The sequence below is a fragment of the Salvelinus sp. IW2-2015 genome, unplaced genomic scaffold (assembly GCF_002910315.2).
Source record: "Salvelinus sp. IW2-2015 unplaced genomic scaffold, ASM291031v2 Un_scaffold967, whole genome shotgun sequence".
NCBI lineage: Eukaryota > Metazoa > Chordata > Actinopteri > Salmoniformes > Salmonidae > Salvelinus > Salvelinus sp. IW2-2015.
The window spans coordinates 239,357-261,663 of NW_019942667.1; the positions used below are offsets into that span (position 1 = coordinate 239,357).

The 22,307-nt window shown below is 41.1% G+C and overlaps 1 protein-coding gene across 2 annotated transcripts in view; it reads left to right on the forward strand.

The window, feature by feature from the left end:
• The first annotated feature begins 6,664 nt into the window (after window positions 1-6,664).
• The window catches only part of LOC112069309 (CD276 antigen homolog), a 33,347-nt gene continuing 17,704 nt past the window's right edge, over window positions 6,665-22,307 (forward strand). The window contains exons 1-7 of one of the 2 annotated variants that reach the window (XR_002893714.2): window positions 6,665-6,937; window positions 7,542-7,594; window positions 8,597-8,965; window positions 9,149-9,424; window positions 9,928-10,017; window positions 10,139-10,225; window positions 13,562-13,678. Coding sequence is in view for 1 of the 2 variants with exons in the window: in XM_024136619.2 (XP_023992387.1) it covers window positions 7,543-7,594; window positions 8,597-8,965; window positions 9,149-9,424; window positions 9,928-10,017; window positions 10,139-10,225; window positions 13,562-13,590 (903 nt within the window). In the remaining variant the exon portion in view is untranslated. Of the gene's footprint in view, window positions 6,938-7,541; window positions 7,595-8,596; window positions 8,966-9,148; window positions 9,425-9,927; window positions 10,018-10,138; window positions 10,226-13,561; window positions 14,767-22,307 lie in introns of those variants that run through there. The other variant, XM_024136619.2, reaches the window with a different exon arrangement.

Consider the following 22,307-nt stretch of genomic DNA (forward strand, 5'->3'; position numbering starts at 1 on the left):
AGGAGCTAGCCAACAACACAGTTAACACAATCACTTCAAACTGAAGCTGGAAAGACTTCAAACTAACTGCACTTTGTTTCCAATTGACATTTCGTTGTATACACTATATCCATAAAAAGGATACCAGCTGATTCGTGCTTTTGACTGTATGAGAAACGCTGTCTGTCTGTCCGTGTCGTCCCAACTCCCAGCAAGGTTAATAAAAATCTCTGCTGTTGAAAACTAAATATTAGACTAAAAGTAATGTGAGATAATATCTAGATGCTTTTTATAGTGGAAATCAAGTTTATAAATTGCCTGGCTGGGCTGATGAGACAGTGGAATAGACACCAGCTATATAACTCATTTAGTTCATATGATGTCATGTAAGTTACAGTTTTAGCTGTAAAAGTCTGTAAAACTGTAAAGGTCAGATTCTGACTTGATGGTCAACTTCATCATGGGCACAATTCAAATATTTGTCCATGTAAGTTACTAATGGTAAACATATGGTCCAAGAGGTCATTACATTTTTTGTTGTTGGTGAAAGGCATGTGTGCAGTGAGCTGGATCTCTGGACTTGTTATGGATAATCCACTTAGAGGAATACTGCTGTGAGACACAAGGCTAGGTGTCTGTGTTGTCTATCATCATTTCTAGGAAACAAACATTTGTTATTTTTCAACTGTAGAACAGGTTTCCTAATTTTAGTTTCTATTTTCTAAGCAACTTCTGCATTTACAGTTACTTTCTAAATCGTTTAGTAAATTGTTTTCAAGGACCACCACCCTCCCCTTCACCCACTGTTACTGTGATCCACATACCATGACCGGAGCATTACAGGCCTACAGCCCTCTGTGATCCACATACCATGACCGGAGCATTACAGACCTACAGCTCTCTGTGATCCACTTACCATGACCGGAGCATTACAGGCTTACAGCCCTCTGTGATCCACATACCATGACCGGAGCATTACAGGCTTACAGCCCTCTGTGATCCACTTACCATGACCGGAGCATTACAGGCCTACAGCTCTCTGTGATCCACTTACCATGACCGGAGCATTACAGGCTTACAGCTCTCTGTGATCCACTTACCATGACCGGAGCATTACAGGCTTACAGCCCTCTGTGATCCACTTACCATGACCGGAGCATTATAGGCTTACAGCTCTCTGTGATCCACATACCATGACCGGATCATTACAGACCTACAGCTCTCTGTGATCCACTTACCATGACCAGATCATTACAGGCATACAGCTCTCTGTGATCCACTTACCATGACCGGATCATTACAGGCCTACAGCTCTCTGTGATCCACTTACCATGACCGGATNTACAGCTCTCTGTGATCCACTTACCATGACCGGATCATTACAGGCCTACAGCTCTCTGTGATCCACTTACCATGACCGGATCATTACAGGCCTACAGCTCTCTGTGATCCACTTACCATGACCGGATCATTACAGACCTACAGCTCTCTGTGATCCACTTACCATGACCAGATCATTACAGACCTACAGCTCTATTTAACACTCATCAACATACCTAAAATGAGTAGCTGCTGATTCTACATTTCTAAGACTTTAATAATTCTTTATCTGAAATGTTTGGTTGCATTCTAATGTGATTGTCTGTGTCTCTCTGTGTCTCTCTGTGTGTCTCTCTCTCTGTCTCTCTCGCTCTGTCTCTCTCTGTCTCTGTCTCTCTGTCTCTCTGTCTGTCTCTCTGTTTCTCTGTGTCTTCTTCTGTCTCTGGTCTCTCATGCTTTGTCTCCATTCTCTATCTCTGTCTCATTCTCTCTCTCTGTCTCACTTCTCTTGTTCTCGTCTCCATTCTCTGTCTCTGTCTCATTCTCTGTCTCATTCTCTGTCTCTGTCTCTTTCTCTGTCTCTCCTCTCTGCCTCTCTGCTCTGTCTCTCTGCCTTTGTCTCTCTGCCTTTGTCTCTCTGCCTTTGTCTCTCTGCCTTTGTCTCTCTGCCTTTGTCTCTCTGCCTTTGTCTCTCTGCCTTTGTCTCTCTGCCCTTGTTGTTCTGTCTGTCTGTCTGTCTGTCTGTCTGTCTGTCTGTCTGTCTTGTCTGTCTGTCTGTCTGTCTGTCTGTCTGTCTGTCTGGTCTGTCTGTCTGTCTGTGTCTGTCTGTCTGTCTTCTGTCTGTCTCTGTGTCTGTCTGTCTGTCTCTCTGTCTGTCTGTCTCTCTGTTCTGTCTGTCTCATTCTCCTGTCTCTTCTCTGTTTCATTCTCTTCTTTGTCTCTGTTCTCTGTCTCATTCTTCCCTCTCTGTCTCAATTCTCTCACCCCCACCCCACACCCCCCCACACACCCCACCACCCCCACCCCCCCCACCCACACCACCCCCCCCCCAGGCACCCCGCCGGAACGCGACCCGGTTGGAGGAAGAGGAGGCCCTAGCACTGATCTAGGCTGCACCCCCCCACTCACACCCCACACACACACACACACACACACCACACACACACCCACCACACACACCACACCAGGTGCAACTGATACTCCATTCCTTTGACTGACTGTGCCCATCCACACTCCAGCCCCATGGGTATTCACACTGTCACTTACCGCTGACTCCCCTGTAACTGGACCTGGCAGTTAATGTAATGAGGTATTACGCATGTCCTTAACGCTGCCTACCCCTGTCTGACCTGGCCAAGAGTTTGTATGGGTATTCACGACCCATGTCACTTTAACGCTGACTTACCCCTGTAACATGGACCGGTACTTACAACATGTCACCGTAGTGTATACGAACTGTCTGTAGTCATTCCAACTGTTCTCTCTTTCTCCTGATTCCTCTTCTTCTCTTCTCCTGTTCCTTTCTCTTCTCTGCTTCTTTCTTCTTCTCTCCTCCTGATTTCCTCTTCTTCCTTTCTTTCTCTCCCCTGTTCCTCTTCTCTTTCCCTTCCTTTCTCTTCCCCCTGATTCTCTTCTCTTCCCCTTTCTTCTCTTCCCCTGATTCCTCTTCTTCTTCCCCTTCCTTTCTCTTCTCTGATTCCTTTTCTTTCCCCTGCTTCTCTTCTCTTTCCCTTTCTTCTCTCCCCTGCTCTCTCTCTTTTCCTTTCCTTTCTCTTCCGCTGATTCCTCTTCTCTTCCCTTTCCTTTCTCTTCCCCTGATTCTCTTCTCTTCCCCTTTCCTTTCTCTTCCCCTGCTTCTCTTCTCTTCCCCTGATTCCTCTTCTCTTCCCTGTTCCTCTTCTCTTCCCCTGATCCTCTTCTCTTCCCTTGTTCTCTTCTCTTCCCCTGCTTCTCTTCTCTTCCTGTTCTCTTTCTCTTTCCCTGATTCCTCTTCTCTTTTCCCCCTGACTTCCTTTTTCTTTCCCTGATTCCTTTCTCTTTCCCTGATTCCTTTCTTTTCCCTGACTTACTCTTTCTTCCCTGAGCCTCTTCTCTTCCCTGCTTCTCTTCCTTCCCCTGTTCCTCTCTCTTCCCTGTTCCTCTTCTCTTCCCCTGATCTTTTCCTTCTTCCCTTCTTTCTCTTCTCTTCCTGATTCCTCTTTTCTCTTTTCCCCTTTCTTTCACTTCTTTCTCTTGTTCTCTGTTTGTCTTTCTTATCCCCCGTTGTGGAGTCCCCCACTTCTCTCTCTCTCTTTCTCTCTCTCTCCTCTCTCTCTCTCTGAGTCCTGCACTTTCTTCTATCCATGTTTTTTTATTTATTTTTATTTCACCTTTATTTACCCAGGTAGGGGGTTGAGAACAGTTCTCATTTCCAGTGACCGGCAAGCGCAAGCGTATGCACACACCACAGGTTACACATGGATACAGTGTACAGTCTGCACACATAGAATAACAATAAATATATATGTGTGAATCTCTCTCTCTCTGAGTCCCTCACTTCTTCTATTCCTGTGATCTCTCTCTCTCTAAGTCCCTCACGTCTTCTATCCTTTGTGATTATGCTTCAAATCTGTGTGTGTGTTAAAAGCAGAAGCATGAACATGTGACACACTGTCTCAGTGTATTACAGTATTTGTGTGTGTGTGTGCTGTCTGGTGGATTCCAAGTCAGAGGCCAAGGTGGGTCCGGGTCAGCCTCTCACCCTCACAAAATCAGATTTTGTTACTGGGTGTAGCAGAGGAGATACACACAAAGACCTCTCTCTCTCTCTCTCTCTCTTCTCTCTCTCTCTCTCTTCTCTCTCTCTCTCTCTCTCTGTCTCTCTGTCTCTCTGTCTCTCTGTCTCTCTGTCTCTCTGTCTCTCTGTCTCTCGCTCTCTCGTCTCTCTTCCTTTCCTCTCTCTTCCTCTCAATTCAATTCATTTGCTTTATTGGCATGAAGTAACAATTTACAAATATAAAATGAGAATCAAAATTGGCAACGGACAAACAGTAACAACAATAACCAAGTGTAAAAATAACCATACATTCAACAATAACAATAAGCACCTCTCTCTCTCTCTCTCTCTCTCTCTATCTCTCTCTCTCTCTCTCTCTCTCTCTCTCTCTCTCTCTCTCTCTCCTCTCTTTTTCATCTACTTCTTTCTTCGTCTCTCTCTCTTCCTCTCTCTGCATGCAGGGTCTCAATTTGGTGTTTGTCCCATTTTGTGAATTCTTGGTTGCTATTTTGTTCCTGGCAACTGGACCTTTTTTGGAACACCATTATTTTTTGTCTTACTGAAATGTATTGTCAGGGCCCAGGTCTGATAGAATCTGTGCAGAAGATCTAGGTGCTGCTGTAGGCCCTCCTTGGTTGGGGACAGAAGCACCAGATCATCAGCAAAGAGTAGACATTTGACTTCAGATTCTAGTAGGGTGAGGCCGGGTGCTGCAGACTGTTCTAGTGCCCTCGCCAATTTGTTGATATATATGTTGAAGAGGGTGGGTCTTTCTCTCTCTCTGTCCCCTTCTCTCTCTCTCTTCCTCTCCTTCCCTTAGAATCTATGAGCTCTGGGTTCAACCTGAATTTTTTTTTTGTGTGCACGAACAGCCGAAAAAAAACCTTGCCTAAGACCAAAACGAACTAAAACGTCACAAAAGGCTGTCATAATATATATAGTACCAGTCAAAAGTTTGGACACACCTACTCATTCAAGGGTTTTTCTTAATTTTTTTACTATTTTCTACATTGTAGAATAATAGTGAATACTTCAAAACTATGAAATAACACATATGGAATCATGTAGTAACCAAAAAAAGTTTTAAACCAATCAAAATATATTTTAGATTCTTCAAAGTAGCCGCCCTTTGCCTTGATGACAGCTTTGCACACTCTTGGCATTCTCTCAACCAGCTTCATGAGGTAGTAACCTGGAATGCGTTTCAATTAACAGGTGTGCCTTGTTAAAAGTTAATTTGTGGAATTTCTTTCCTTCTTAATGCGTTTGTGCCAATCAGTTGTGATGTGACAAGGTAGGGGTGGTATACAGAAGATAGCCCTATTTGGTAAAAGACCAAGTCCATATTATGGCAAAAACAGCTCAAATAAGCAAAAGCGAAATGACAGTCCATCATTACTTTAAGACATGGAGGTCAGTCAATACGGAACATTTGAAGAACTTTGAAAGTTTCTTCAAGTGCAGTCGCAAAAACCATCAAGCGCTATGATGAAACTGGCTCTCATGAGGACCGCCACAGGAAAGGCAGTCCCAGAGTTACCTCTGCTGGAGAGGATAAGGTCAGATTGCAGCCCAAATAAATACTTCAGAGCTCAAGTAACAGTCACATCTCAACATCAACTGTTCAGAGGAGACTTCGTGAATCAGGCATTCATGGTCAAATTGATGCAAAGAAACCACTACTAAAGAATGGCAATAAAAAGAAGAGTCTTGCTTCGGCCAAGAAACACGAGCAATGGACATTAGACCGGTGGAAATCTGTCCTTTGGTCTGAGTCCAAATTTGAGATTTTTGTTAACAACCTCCATGTCATTGTAAGATGCAGAGTAGGTGAACGGATGATCTCTGCATGTGTGGTTCCACCGTGAAGCATGGAGGTGTGATGGTGTGGGGGTGCTTTGCTGGTGACACTGTCAGTGATTTATTTAGAATTCAAGGCACACTTAACCAGCATGGCTACCACAGCATTCTGCAGCGATACGCCATCCCATCGGGTGTGCACTTAGTGGGACTATAATTTGTTTTTCAACAAGACAATGACCCAACACACCTACAGGCTGTGTAAGGGCTATTTTACCAAGAAGGAGAGTGATGGAGGACTGCATCAGATGACCTGGCCTCCACAATCACTCGACATCAATCCAATTGAGATGGTTTGGGAAGAGTAGGACTGCAGAGTGAAGGGAAAGTAGCCAACAAGTGCTCAACATATGTGGGAACTCCTTCAAGACTATTGGAAAAGCATTCCAGGTGAAGCTGGTTGAGAAAATGCCAAGAGTGCAATGCTGTCATCAAGGCAAAGAGAGGGTACTTTGAATAATCAAAAATATAATTTGATTTAACACTTTTATTGGTTGCCACAATGTATAAAATAGTAAAAATAACTTTTGACTGGTAGTGTATAAATTAACTGTTCTGAACTGTTTTGGATGGGAAGCATGAGGACGCCTTAAAGGGGAATTTGGCTCTGTCATGGCAACACCACATTTTTATCATAAACATTATCCAAACCACAAGCTAGAACGAGTGCATTTTCATTTAACTGGTAGAATTGGGAAGTTTGAGCTTCCTGTTTACAGTCAGTGGTGTAGTGCTGCCTTTGCACAGAGGAGCGATGCTCGGCCACTTCTCAGAATGGTGCTATGTCTCGCAAGTTGCGCAGTCAGTTGATTACAATTATTTATTTTTTTACACCATTTCAGCAGCGCAAAAGATTTGAGGCTGATCCAAAATCAAAAAGCCTCGTCTTGGTAAGATCCCTGGAGGAGAGGGGTGTGGCTCATTCATAGCAGAGGCGTATCATCACCAAAGTTCATTCTGTCTGCCAGTCTGATCCGTCAGGACACAGGCAGGATTATCATCTGTAAAGGCTTCTGTCTGCTGGTGAGTTCTTCCTCTTGGTAGTGTGTTACATGAGGATATGGGAATGCTTTTTTWAAAACTCTTCTATGATCTTATAAAGAAGTGTTTGCTTCTTTGATGAACTGAAAGCTGGCATGAAATCAACTTCCTTGTAACTTTTGTTTGTGTTTAAAGTTGAACGTTTCTCTGTGAAGCTCCCATATCTTGTCCATATCAGCTTTTTAAATCAAACTAGAAAAGGAATAACAAAGCTCAGCAGTAGCTCAACAACAATGTGTCAGTTATGTTAAGAAAAGTTATATATTAACTTTTGTAGGCCGTCATTGTAAATAAGAATTTGTTCTTAACTGACTTGCCTAGTTAAAAAAGGTTAGATAAAAAATACACAGTTGCAGTGTCAACGTGCCAATGTGTCAAAGTTCTTGCTACTGAGGGTGATAGCTGACAGGCTATTTGACATGGTATATACAGACTATGCTGAATGTGATTGTCACTTCAGAATGAAATGGTATCCACTTCTTTATGAAATCTCCTCCTTCCTTTCCTTTTGGACTTGCATAAACTTCCCATTTTAATAGACAATGTTGTTCATTTAACTATTTTGTCTATTGATTTCTTCCCTTAGAATGGTCTGCATTCATCTGAAAATGGCTGTTGGCTTAGTTGTTGTGCTGTATGGTAAGTTTCCACAGCTAAGTTCACTACTGTTTTCATTCATCAATATATATACAGCCACGAGGTTATAGGCCAGCAGCCGCTCTGGTTTCTATCTAGTGTACACTATGAGCTGAGCACCATGCGGCTACACATACTGACTCTGTAGATTACATTGTCCAAAACGGTGTTAGTAAGGACAACCTTGTTATCAGAAAGGGAAGAAAATAAGAAAAAAAGGAAGTCTCACTATGAAACTGGTCTTGGATTGTGAAAGCTGTTTGACSTCAACGAAGACGTAGACTTTTGAAGACGTCGACCTTTCAGATTTTAGTGGGTGGATTTCTTCAGAACTGCAAAATCGATGTAGTGTGTCCCCACGGGCATGATTAAAAAAAAAAAATAACTATGTGACAAATGCACAAAAGCAAATATGGGTGTCTTTTCCATATCAATGGAGCATCATTTGTTGTTGTTTTGTTTTTGTACATTTGTCAATGAGCTCTGGCAGGATGTGGCGTACACCTCTCACAGACACAGGAGTGTTCAGTCTGAGACAGAGTTCTGGAGACAGTACTTCTCACTAGGAGGGTGATAGAGTTGTGAACATTAACAGCTTAGGGGATACAGCACCATGTCATCTATTACCGTATGGTGATTGACTATTTATAATCATTTCAACTTGTTCTTATGGGTGAAAGGAACTTCCAGCAGTTGGTTGAGTCGGCCTGAGAAGTTTCCCAACAGCAGGGTGAGCAGGGAACCACCAGCCCGACTCAACCAACTCTGAGTCACAACTGAGAATAGAGAGAGGCAGGAAAGTCCCAGGCTTGTAGTTGTACTACTTAAATAATATGCCAGGTCCATTTCCCTTTTATAATCTGCACCAAACATGTAATCTCTTTGAGGCCTCAATTTCAATAGATCACAGTGAAAGTTCTCCGATGGGTCAAACAGAAGATGTCTTATTAGCATGGTAGATGTGGAGTTCCGTTTGAACTAACTATCGCCTCTATGTTTGGAAAGTTATTTCAGTAGTTTCATCAACACACCCGAAGAAGAAAACCGTCGTTGGAATCATCGGACAGCCCGTCCTTCTGCCCTGTGGTCGCTCCAAATTGGCAACTCCCAACTACCCAACAGGAACAAGAATATACTGGCAAGATTTAATCCCCCGAGTGCTGCACGTTTTCAAAGATGGAAACGAGGAGTATGACCACCAACACCATTTGTACAAAAACAGAACAACAATTAACACAGATCAGTTGGCTTCTGGAAATCTGTCACTCCTGCTCAACCCAGTCAATGTCCGAGACAATCGCCTGACCTGCGATGTTATTCTAATAATCAATGGCGCAACATCAAAAGAGTGCCAAATCACTGTCGATGTAACAGGTAGGCTATAGCTTAGAGAGATATTGTTAAATCAGGCTCATGTTGGGTGGGACTGGAACATAATGGTGCTTTAGCTCATAATATAAAAATCATATCCTGTTCTGGAAACATCTCCATTAACTATCAATGCATCTGTCTCATAATTACGCCCGTTCTGGCTTTGTCCCATTGTGCTCTCTGCAGCGAGTTACCAAAAGCCCAAGCTGACATTAAACGTCACAGACATGACGCTTGTGTGCAGCACCCACGGAGGCTTCCCTGAATACCAGGTGACATGGAGGACCCATAACCGTACCCTGGAGCGTCACGAGGCTGTCAACAAGACTACCCAGGATCCCGGAACAGGGACGTACAACATCAGTAGTCGAGTGAATGTGACAGAGGGACAACATATAACCTGCAGTATCTACAACCCCATCCTCAATGAGACCCAGAGTAGCTTTATCGTCATACAAGCCTGTGAGTTCTACCATCCAGTGAATGTACAGAGACAGTGAGGCCGACTCACTTCAGTTACACTGCTGTAATTACAAAGATTTTAATCAGATTTAGACCAGTAAACAAGACCATTTCACCTCAACTAGAGGAGCTGCATTGCATGATGTCTGTCAAATGTTTCAGGTCACATGACAAATGTGTAGATATCACAAGTCAGACAGAGGTGCAAGCAAGTACAGCTCAAATCCAATGGAGCTCAGACACCGCCCCCTAGTGGATAGGCTCAGTAAACCAAAATTATTTTTTAAACGTAGCAGCATGGCACGTTAAGAATATCCAATATTTTGAACATTTTAAGTGACGTCCATAAATGTCTATGTTTTGTCTTTGTCAACACCAGGATAAGCAAACGGTATACAACTAAGGGAACATGTTAGATTAGTCGTTTCCAGGAGAAAACATGAATGCTGTGATTTAGTTTTCTTGTTCATGTACAACATGGTCTTCACATTGTGTCTTTACAGCCAAAGAGGAAAACCATTTACTGAAATGTATCCTGCTGGCAGTTTGTCCATTGGTCATGTTGTTGATTGCGGTCATTCTCTGTTTAAAATGTGAGTCTCATTCTTTTCATTATGAATTTACTTACAGTAGTAAGCTGGTGTTGTGTAACTCAATAAGGATCAAGGTAGAGTTATTTATTGTAAAAGTGGGCATACTGTTTTGTTACTGCAGACCCCAACTTCAGGAAGCCATGGAGGAAGATGATCCATTGCTGCCCTGAACCTGAACCTGAACCTGAAAACAATGCACAAGAACCAGGTGAGTCATATACTGCACTATATTATATCTGTATAACTTACTATAGATTATCTGTATATCTTACTCCTAGCATTCAATCTGTATAATTTACTATAGATTACTGTATAATTTACTATAGATTATCTGTATTAATTTACTATAGATTATCTGTCATATTTTACTATCGATTATCTGTATAATTTACTATAGATTATCTGTATAATTTACTATAGATTATCTGTATAACTTTACTAATAGATTATCTGTATAATTTACTATAGATTATCTGTATATTTACTATAGATTATCTGTTAATTTACTATAGATTATCTGTATAACTTACTATAGTATACTCTGTATATACTATAGTGTTATCTGTATAACCTACTATAGATTATCTGTATATCTTACTATAGTCATTCTGTATAACTTACTATAAGATTATCTGTATAACCTACTATAGTGTATCTGTTATAACTTACTACTAAGATTTATCTGTTATATCTTTTTACTATAGTATATCTGTATAACTTACTATAGATTATCTGTATAACCTTACTATAGTTATCTGTAATAATTACTATAGATTATCTGTATAATTTACGATAGTATATCTGTATAATTCTATAGATTATCTGTATAACTTACTATAGTGTATCTGTTAACTTACTATAGTATATCTGTATACTTACTATAGTGTATCTGTATAACTTACTCATAGATTATCTGTATAATTTACTATAGTTATCTGTATATTTATAGAATTATTTTATAATTTCATATGATTATCTGTATATTTACTATAGATTATCTGTATAATTTACTATAGATTATCTGTATAATTTACTATAGATTATCTGTATAACCTACTATAGTGTATCTGTATAACTTACTACAGATTATCTGTATATCTTACTATAGTCTATCTGTATAACTTACTATATTATATCTGTATAACTTACTATAGTATATCTGTATAACTTACTATATTATATCTGTATAACCTACTATAGTGTACCTGTATAACTTACTATATTATATCTGTATAACCTACTATAGTGTACCTGTATAACTTACTATAGTGTATCTGTTGACGGATTCTGGGTACTAACTCCTAAACTTGGGACAGGGTTAATTATCAGGTATACTATTGAAATATTGAGTGCTTAGGGTTAGAGGGTCTACACCAGAAGTTAATGGTTATCTATAGGAGGAAGGTACATTACATTTACATTTTACATTTAAGTCATTTAGCAGACGCTCTTATCCAGAGCGACTTACAAATTGGTGCATTCACCTTATGATATCCAGTGGAACAACCACTTTACAATAGTGCATCTAACTCTTTTAAGGGGGGGGGGGGGTTAGAAGGATTACTTTATCCTATCCTAGGTATTCCTTAAAGAGGTGGGGTTTCAGGTGTTCTCCGGAAGGTGGTGATTGACTCCGCTGACCTTGCGTCGTGAGGAGTTTGTTCCACCATTGGGGTGCCAGAGCAGCGAACAGTTTTGACTGGGCTGAGGGAACTGTACTTCCTCAGAGGTAGGGAGGCGAGCAGGCCAGAGGTGGATGAACGCAGTGCCCTGTTTGGTGTAGGCCTGATCAGAGCCTGGAGGTACGGAGGTGCCGTTCCCCTCACAGCGCCGTAGGCAAGCACCATGGTCTTGTAGGTACCTGTATATAGTGGTGCAATTAAGCTTGGAATGTGTTGAGTGCTAGGAAAGCGATCACGCGTGTCAGACATTGATAAGAAGAGTGAGCACTTTGGGTCAGAGGTCAGATGAAAAGAGAAGAAGAGATATCACGAAGGTTCTGTCTAGCAACAGGGATGCATTGGCTGTTCAATAGTGTGGGAGGAGACTCACCTAGGAGGAAGGGTTACATATCAGTGCTTGTGTGAAATGGTGTTGTCTAATGCAGCTGTATTGATCCTCTGGGATGAATAAACTTAGTGTCCGTCAAGTTTTACTCAGAAAATTTTAACCTAACACTGTATAACTTACTGTATTATATCTGTATAACCTACTATAGTGTATCTGTATAACCTACTATAGTGTATCGTATAACCTACTATAGGTATCTGTATAACCTACTATGTGTATCTGATAACTACTATAGTGTACTATATCTTACTAAGTGTACTGTATAACTACTATTATGTTATCTGTATATCTTACTATAGTTTACCTGTATAACTTACTATAGATATCTGTATAACTTACTATATTATATCTGTATATCTACTATAGTGTATCTGTATAACTTACTATAGTGTATCTGTATATCTTACATAGTTACCTGTATAACTTACTATAGATTATCTGTATATCTTACTATATGTAGCTTTTAACTTACTATATTGTACCTGTATATCTTACTATAGTGACTTTATAATTACTATAGATATCTGTATAACTTACTATAGTGTATCTGTTTAACTTACTATATTGTACCTGTATATCTTACTATAGTGTACCTGTATAACTTACTATAGTGTACCTGTATAACTTACTATAGTGTATCTGTATAACTTACTATAGTGTATCTGTATAACTTACTATAGTGTACAGTGGCTTGTGAAAGTATTCACCCCCTTGGCATTTTTTCTATTTTGTTGCCTTACAACCTGGAATATAGAAAATAGATTTTTTGGGGGGGTTTATCATTTGATTTACACAACATTCCTACCACTTTGAAGATGCAAAATATTTTTGGGGGGTCAAACAAACAGGAAATGAGACTGAAAACTGAAAACTTGATCGTGCATAACTATTCATAACTTTTTTAAATAATGGATTTAACGGTGCTCCGTGGGATGTTCAAAGTTTCTGATATTTTTTTATAACCCAACCCTGATCTGAACTTCTCCACAACTTTGTCCCTGASCTGTTTGGAGAGCTCCTTGGTCTTCATGGTGCCCTTTGCTTAGTGGTGTCTAATAAGATATAAGATAAGATCATGTGACAGATCATGTGACACTTAGATTGCACACAGGTGGACTTTACTTAACTAATTATGTMKCTTCTGAAGGTAATTGGTTGRACCAGATCTTATTTAGMGGRTTCATAGCAYAYGGGGTGAATACATATGCACACACAACTTTTCCGTTGTAATTTTTTTWAAATATTTTTTGAAACAAGTAATTTTTTTTTATTCATTTTTTTTTCTCCATATTTTGTTTATGTCCATTACATGAAATCCAAATAAAAATCAATTTAAATTACAGGTTGTAATGCAACAAAATAGGAAAAATGCCAAGGGGTGTGAACACTTTTGCAAGGCACTGTATATGCTGTATAACTTACTATAGTGTATCTGTATATCTTTCATATCTAGTCTCTGATTTGTCTTTTGCAGAAATTGCAGAATTGAATCCACAACAGTAGAAATCAACTCCCAGAATCCTCCAGTGGTGAGGAAGARGACAAGTTACTGCGTTGCTGGTGCATACGGCTGGACAAAATGAGGACATTGGTACTGTAAAACAATTGAGAGCCGTACTGCTACCAGTAATGTTCCATTGAAGCTGATATGTGATGCCAGTGATCGAGGTCCAATATCCAGCGTTTAGGTCCAGGTGTTTATACAAAATAATTGACTAAATGTAAGGAGAGATCAAATTGAGAAGCGACGATATATGAAACACTTGAAGAAATGAACCCAGACACAGATACAGTCAAAATCAAACTGGAGACACAAAAGGTGTTGTTGAACAGTGAACCTGTCACTGAATCTGAATGTGTTGCGTTATAATGAAAGTGGTTTTGTCATAATGTGTTTTAGTATTGTCTATATGTCTCAACATATCACAGACAATGAAGAAAGAAACAATCACACCTCATTCAAACTTAGACAGGTATGGATAGAGATCACAGGAGGTTGGTGGCACCTTTTATTGGGGAGGACGGCCTCGTGGTAATGGCTGGAGCGGAATCAGTGGAAATGGTATAAATTATATCAAACACATGGTTTGATGCCATTCCATTCGCTAAGGTCCAGACATTATTATGAGCTGTCCTCCCCTCAACAGCCTCCACTGGTAGAGATTCAGGTACTTTCTGTATCTAACTTGCAGGTCTGTCGTTCATCGCTGTAGTGAATGTCATGTCTCACTGTATTTTATGGCTGAGTGAATGTCATGTATCACCGTATTTTTATGGCTGAGTGAATGTCATGTCTCACTGTATTTTATGGCTGAGTGAATGTCATGCCTCACTGTATTTTATGGCTGAGTGAATGTCATGTCTCACTGTATTTTATGGCTGAGAGAATGTCATGTCTCACTGTATTTTATGGCTGAGTGAATGTCATGTCTCACCGTATTTAATGGCTTGAGTGAATGTCATGTCTCACTGTATTTTATGGCTGAGTGAATGTATGTCTCACTGTATTTTTATGGCTGAGTGAATGTCATGTCTACTGTATTTTATGGCTGATGAATGTCATGTCTCACTGTATTTTATGGCTGAGTGAATGTCATGTCTCATTGTATTTTTATGGCTGAGTGAATGTCAGTCTCACCTGTATTTTTATGGCTGAGTGAATGTCAATGTCTCACTGTATTTTATGGCTGAGTGAATTCATGTCTCACTGTATTTATGGCTGAGAGAATGTCATGTCTCACTGTATTTTATGGCTGAGTGAATGTCATGTCTCACCGTATTTTATGGCTGAGTGAATGTCATGTCTCACTGTATTTTATGGCTGAGGAAATGTCATGTCTCACTGTTTTTATGGCTGAGTGAATGTCATGTCTCACCGTATTTTAATGGCTGAGTGAATGTAATGTCTCGTTGATGGAAGCTGTTACAGTGGCTATAGAAAGTTGACACTCCCTTAGGTTTTTTCACATTCTGTGCTTTACAAAGCCTGCTCGCCTCTACAGGATTGGTTGGTCCCCCTCGGGACGGTTGAGCTAACGTAGGCTAGTGCGATTAGCATAGGTTGTAAGTAACAAGAACATTTTCCAGGACATAGATAATATCTGATATTGGCAGAAAGCTTGAATTCTAGTTAATCTAACTGCACTGTCACATTACAAAGCCTGCTAGCTAAAAAAGTTACTCACAATGAAAGATATATGATTATAGAATATAATTATATAATTATAGAATATAAAGTATGTGAACTACAGAGCGCGGGTCGCTTGGGGTTTACCCTATGGTACACTCAGTTAGATCAGGCTACTCAACGTGTTTTATAGAGTTTTTATTTGTTTTGTCTTTTTTTTTGTTGGGGGGGTTTACAGGAACAATATATATTTCAATTAATATATTCTGTGTATATAACATGTACCTGTGGGCTGCCACCCAAATGAAAAACTAAAGTAAGAAATACATACAGAGAAATGATCATATTGATCAAGAAATATTTTGTAAAAGTATAATTGATTATGTAAATAAACAAAACCTGCAACCCTGCATACCTCTTTCTGCCCATCCCACCCACCACTTATCTCCTACAGCCCCCCCCCCCTCCTCACTAGCCCCCTGAACATTTTATTTATTTGTTTCACCTTTATTTAAACCAGGTAGGCAAGTTGGGAACAAGTTCTCATTTACAACTGTGACCTGGCCAAGATAAAGCAAAGCAGTTCGACACATACAACAACACAGAGTTACACGTGGAGTAAACAAACATACAGTCAATAATACAGTAGAAAAATAAGTCTATATACAATGTGAGCAAATTAGGTGAGATAAGGGAGGTAAAGGCAAAGGTTGCTTGTCACATGAGGATGTTTTTACCCCCCCTCCCCCCCAGAGAAACCCCTTCCCATACCGCCCCTTCCACATGGGCCTGAAAGCAAAGATAGTATCATGCTGAATAGCTACCACTAGTCAGCCCCCCCCCCCCCCCCTCCCCCCCCTCCCCCCCTCCCCCCCCCCCCCCAATTGCTACAGTTGATAATATGTATATGTTTTATTTAAATTATTACTTGTATTGTTTTGGTGGCAGGTAGCCTAGTGATCAGAGCATTGGATCAAATCCCCGAGCTGACAAGGTAAAAATCTAAACTTAGATATTTTTATATTATTGTATTTTAATTTGTTTATATAGTTTTACACTCCAGATACAAACTTATACAATGAACAACAACTTACAGACACACACAAACAATGACTACATCTCATCTGCCCAGACATGCATTCTCACACCCCCATTCCTAGAGCCTGCATGGTCACACCCCCATTCCTAGTGCCTGCATGGTCACACCCCATTCCTAGTGCCTGCATGGTCACACCCCATTCCTAGTGCCTGCATGGTCCACACACCCCCATTCCTAGGCCTGCATGGTCACACCCCCATTCCTAGTGCCTGCATGGTCACACCCCCATTCCTAGTGCTGCATGGTCACACCCCACCCTAGTGCCTGCATGGTCACACCCCCATTCCTAGAGCCTGCATGGTCACACCCCCATCCCTAGTGCCTGCATGGTCACACCCCCATTCCTAGTGCCTGCATGGTCCACCCCTTCCTAGAGCTGCATGGTCACACCCCATCCCTAGAGCCTGCATGGTCACATCCCCATTCCTAGCCTCCCATGGTCACACCCTCCCTGTGCCTGCATGGTCACACCCCCATTCCTAGTGCCTGCATGGTCACTCCCCCATTCCTAGTGCCTGCATGGTCACTCCCCCATTCCTAGTGCCTGCATAGTCACACCCCCATTCGTAGCCTGCATGGTCACACCATTTGCCTGCTGTCACACCCATTCCTAGTGCGCTGCATGGTCACACCCCCTTCCTAGAGCCTGCATGGTCACACCCATTCCTAGTGCCTGCATGGTCACACCCCCATTCCTAGTGCCTGCATGTCTCACACCCTCATTCCTAGAGCCTGCATGGTCACACCCCATTCCTTCCTACAGGTCACTCCCTAGTGCCTGCGGTCAACCCCCAATTCCTAGAGCCTGCATGGTCACACCCCATCCTAGAGCCTGCATGGTCACACCCCCTTCCTAGTGCCTACATGGTCACACCCCATCCTAGTGCCGCATGGTCACACCCCATTCCTAGTGCCTGCATGGCACTCCCCATTCCTAGTGCCTGCATGGTCACTCCCCCATTCTAGTGCCGCATAGTCACACCCCATTCCTAGTGCCTGCATGGTCACACCCCATATTCCTAGTGCCTGCATGGCTCAGCACCCCCATTCCTAGTGCCTGCATGGTCACACCCTCATTCCTAGAGCCTGCATGGTCACACCCCCATTCCTAGTGGTACATGGTCACACCCCCATCCCTAGAGCCTGCATGGTCACACCCCCATGTCCTACATGCCTACAATGGTCACACCCGCCATCCCTAGTGCCTGCAATGGTCACACCCCATCCCAGTGCCTGCATGGTCACACCCCATTCCTAGTGCCTGCATAGTCAATCCCCCATTCCTAGTGCCTGCATGGTCACACCCCCATTCCTAGTGCCTGCATAGTCACACCCCCATCCCTAGTATTGGCATTATTGTTTGCCACTTGGCCTTAAATTGTACCAATTTGTTTTGCTATGTCGGCCATGCTATTTCAATATTTTAGTATACATTTTTTCAAGATGAGTGATGAGAAGAGAAGTGTCCAGACCATTGGGTATCTCAATACACCCCCATATGCCATGTCTTGAAATATGCAGTCAATGGATTAAAGGTTAGTTTACATTGTAATCAATCTGACAGCCAACTCTTTAGCTCCGCCCACAACGTCCGAACTTTATAGTATTCCCAGAAATTATGAATTATTGAGTCATTATTCGTTTAACAGTTAAGACATGACTCTGTCGTTGTGTTGTAAATTTTGTGAATTTTGTCTCTTGTAATAAATTTTATATATTAGTTTATACTGGATTAAGCGTAAAATGTTAGTTATTAACTGTATGCTCCAACTTTCCCTGGATCTTGTGCCAAAAAACTGTGTCAGTTTTTTAAAGTCTTCGTTCCAGTAGTTTATATGTTTTTCTAAGAGATTGTCGGTTGGATATACTCTCTGCAAGGTTTTGTATATCTTACCTATCATATAAACATCCTTTTCTATCTCAAATAAGATTCCCTCAAGGTTGCTCTGATGCTCAAAATATTTCAAATCTAAAAGTTGTGATACAGTATGTAACTTTTAATCTACATTGGTCAGCCCAAAAGTAGTTTTTAATTCTATCATGGAAATATAAATGTARTTCCTGTTACCAAGTCAATTATTGTAACGGCAGTCTAGCTCTTCCTCCTCCTCGGACGAGGAGAGGTGAGAAGGATCAGAGGACCAATGTGCAGCGTGGTAATTTTCCATGATTTAATAAACACAAAACAAGACACTATACAAAATGACAAAACAAACAAACCGTCACAGTCCCGTGTGGCACAAACACTGACACAGGAAACAATCACCCAACAAACTAGACACACAACATAGAATTCCCACCCAGCTCACGTCCTGACCAACACTAAACAAGCAAAACACATAAGAACTCTGGTCAGGACGTGACAATTATGATTTTATAGTTTTTTTATAGTTTTCCATGTGTACCAATGTATCTGTGAATTCTGAAAAGCTATCCAAGGATTGTTCCAGAAGGTTATGTTTATAGGGAGTGATATTTATTCTTGTGAAAAACATTTTATTTTCTTCCATAATGTTATAGTGTTCTTGGGTAGCCTTGGCTAGTAAGCTGATACAATTCCAAGTCTGGAAGATTAAAACCACCCTCAGACGTAGGAAGATGGAACACTTTGAATTCTATGACTTTTATTTGCCCATATAAAGTCTGTTATGACTGCGTATACTTAAAAAAATAATAATGTCTTTGGTGGGGTAATTAGTATTACTGAAAATAAATACAAACATTTTGTCAGCCATGCCATTCTAAAGAGGTTTATTCTACCTGTAAGATTTATAGGAAGATGATTCCATTTAATTAGTTGCTATGATATTGTTGAGTAATGGAATAAAGTTATCTTTAAATATTATATAAATACAAATAAAAAAGAGAATGGAATTATTACACTATTACCCTATTGCTAACAAAAAACACGAATAAAACTAAATTGCACAAATCCTATACCAGACAAATACACAAATAGAATAACACACTTATAAAGACGAGAACCTGATTATTACACTATTGCACTTCAAACATTAAACACACAAACTAAATTGCACAACTGCCATCTAAAGCCTGACCTTTCTTGCCTTCCTTGATGCAAAGTCATCAATTACATCATCATAAGAAATCTGCCCAGCAATTGCATGGTTAARACTGATGACAGCAAGGCCACTAAGGCGCTCCTGTGACATGGTGGACCTCAGGTAGGATTTGATGAAAAGCTTTGAAAAGCTCCTCTCTGCTTCAGCTACGTTCACTAGAAGAGTAAGACARATTCTGAGAGCAGTCCACAAATTTGGGTACATTTCTGAGAGCTCCCTTTACGTGTATAAATATCAGCAGGTCAAGCAGGGTTATGGTCTTCGATGACAAGTCAGGCAAGTTCTTCAGTTCCTGTGCAAGCTCTCTGAACACTATAAAGTGTTCTTTATAGTGCAGTGTCACACTAAGGGCCTCACATTGTTCTGTCAGCTCCTCATTTGAGAGACTTTGGGTGGTTGTCACTCTCCGTGCTAATGCTTCTTGGTCCATTATGCTGGGATATAAGGGAAAATTGTGGATTGTTATTTAACACCTTTGCTGTTACTAGAGTAGGTGGCAGTATAGACCTCTTCAAGCCAGCTCCTCTTTAAATGTTCAACTTCTAATTTGTTAAGAATGTAACTCTCCCATCCTTGACCCCCAAGCCAAGCACCTTTACCCACCCAGGATATCCCAACTGCCATTTTCTCCTCCTCTCTTCTTATAGTGTATGCCATTTATCACTTTAATCCAAAGCTATTTACAGTCATGCATGCATACAATTTACATATGGGTTATTGAACCCATGGTCTTTGGCTTTACAAGCACCGTGCTCRACCAAGTGAGTCACAAAAGGACCATTCTTAATTCTCAAGCACATTTACACCCATCTATACATCGATTTACTCATCTATATTCCCTTTATTCACACACATCATATCCCCTATGCCTCCACACACCCATTCACTTCCACCCTCCTACACATATTCATATTCACCCTCTGTCACTCTCCCATTCACATTCACCCTCTCGCCCACACACACAAACATCCAAAGAACAATTATTGATTTACATGCTATATTTCCTCTTTTGTATTGTCTTGTCAATGTCCATGTATCTCATTGGCATCGGTTAATTCTATCGTTACATCCTAGAGAAGAACAGTTAATTGTGGACATTAGAGTCAATATTGTATTGGGGGAGGAGGAAGGAATATTGTCTCAYTATATGATAAGCTGACCTTGGGCATCCAGTGGCGTGTATTCATGGATGCCAAGGGAAGCTGGGCTCCCCCCCCAAAAAATCGAAGAAAAAAATAACATAAAATAATTTATCTTTTGTCTCTCTGTGTTTCATAATCTTCCTTCAATTCGCCAGAGTCTGAATCTATCTCACCGGAGAAAGCATCTGAACGAACAAAACCCTCTGTATGTCCGTCTATCGGAGGCTTTCTGGTCAAAAATAGAATGATATTTTTGCCGCCGGTAGCATTGAATGCAAGGGAAGCCAGCGAGCATTTGGACTCCCTTGATAAAAAAAAAAAACAAGTAAAATAATAACAAATCAGCATTGAGCGAAACTGAGTGAGCTCAACTGTGATTGGTCCTGGCACACCAAAAAAAAAGTGTCAAGGGAAGCCAGCAAAAGCCAAACATCATTGACAGAAGAAACTTGAATTGTTGCATCTCGTTGTACTGTTGTCCTGCGTTGACTAGWAAAATGTACCCTTTCCTAAATTAGCCATAGATGGAGATAGGGAGTTGGACTTCATTTTTCATTCTGTCCAATGATTACAATGCCGATTATTTTCCAACCATGAATTCATATATTGCGCCCCTGGCCTGAGAGGTGTGAACATATGTAACTAGATGTAGTAGGCTAATGTTGGACTAATGTTAACTAGTGTTAACTAGCTGGCTCATCAAAAGGAAGTTAGGCTAGCAAAAAAGCATCTTAGCCTAGGAAAACATAAACTAAAAGCGTGAACTGTATGACAGAGTGATAGACCGTTTTGGTAATATGAATGAGACGAGGATGGGATTGCCGTTTCTCTACAAGTAGGGTGAGTCAACATGTTTTTTCTACTTACACACACACAGATATCAGTATTGTGGACAGCCACATGATATTTAGCCTACGTTGATTGGATTAAATTGTTTTTGGAATATTTCAGTTGTCACCGTATTAGACTAAGCGTAGGTGATTTGACGATGTTGAAATGGTGGTGGAATAGTGGAGGCATCTCCGGTTTTGTTAGCGACTTGCAGTAACTCTCCGGTGTTCTAAAATAATAGTTAAGTAGTCTGAAAATGTGGGGAACTATCAAGACTCAGGATAAGACCCAGATGCAGACACAGGAGGCGGACAGTTCATGTCTCAGAATGTTTATTTTAACACAGGGGGCAGGCAAAGGGCAGGTGGAGGGCAGGCAGAGGATCGTAATCCAGGAGAGTCAGGCAGGTACAGGAGGGCAGGCAGACTCAGGACAGGCAGAAAGGTCAGAACCGGGAAGACTAGAAAACAAAAACAGGAAAAACAGGAACAACCCACTGGTACAACCTGACAGAGACAAGACAAACTGGCAACAGATAAAGAGAAAACTCAGGTATAATATTAATAATATATATATTATATATACTGTGGCGTACAGCAGCTCAGAGGGTCGTGGAAGATTATGGAGGGCTGTGGAAGATTACTGTCGCAGCTGCCCGGAGTGTCAAATGACTGCCCCAAAGGCAAACTTCCAAAACCCACTGGTCCCTCTACCGATCATCGGAGTTCCCTTTGAACGCATCGCCATGGACATAGTGGGACCCCTGGTAAAAACAGCATGAGGARACCAGTACATCCTGGTAATAGTGGACTATGCCACCCGGTATCCCGAGGCCATTCCCCTYCGGGCAGCGGTATCCAAGGGAATCATCCGGAAGCTGTTCCACCTCTTTAGCCAGATGGGCATCCCTGAACGAGATCCTGACAGACCAAGGTACT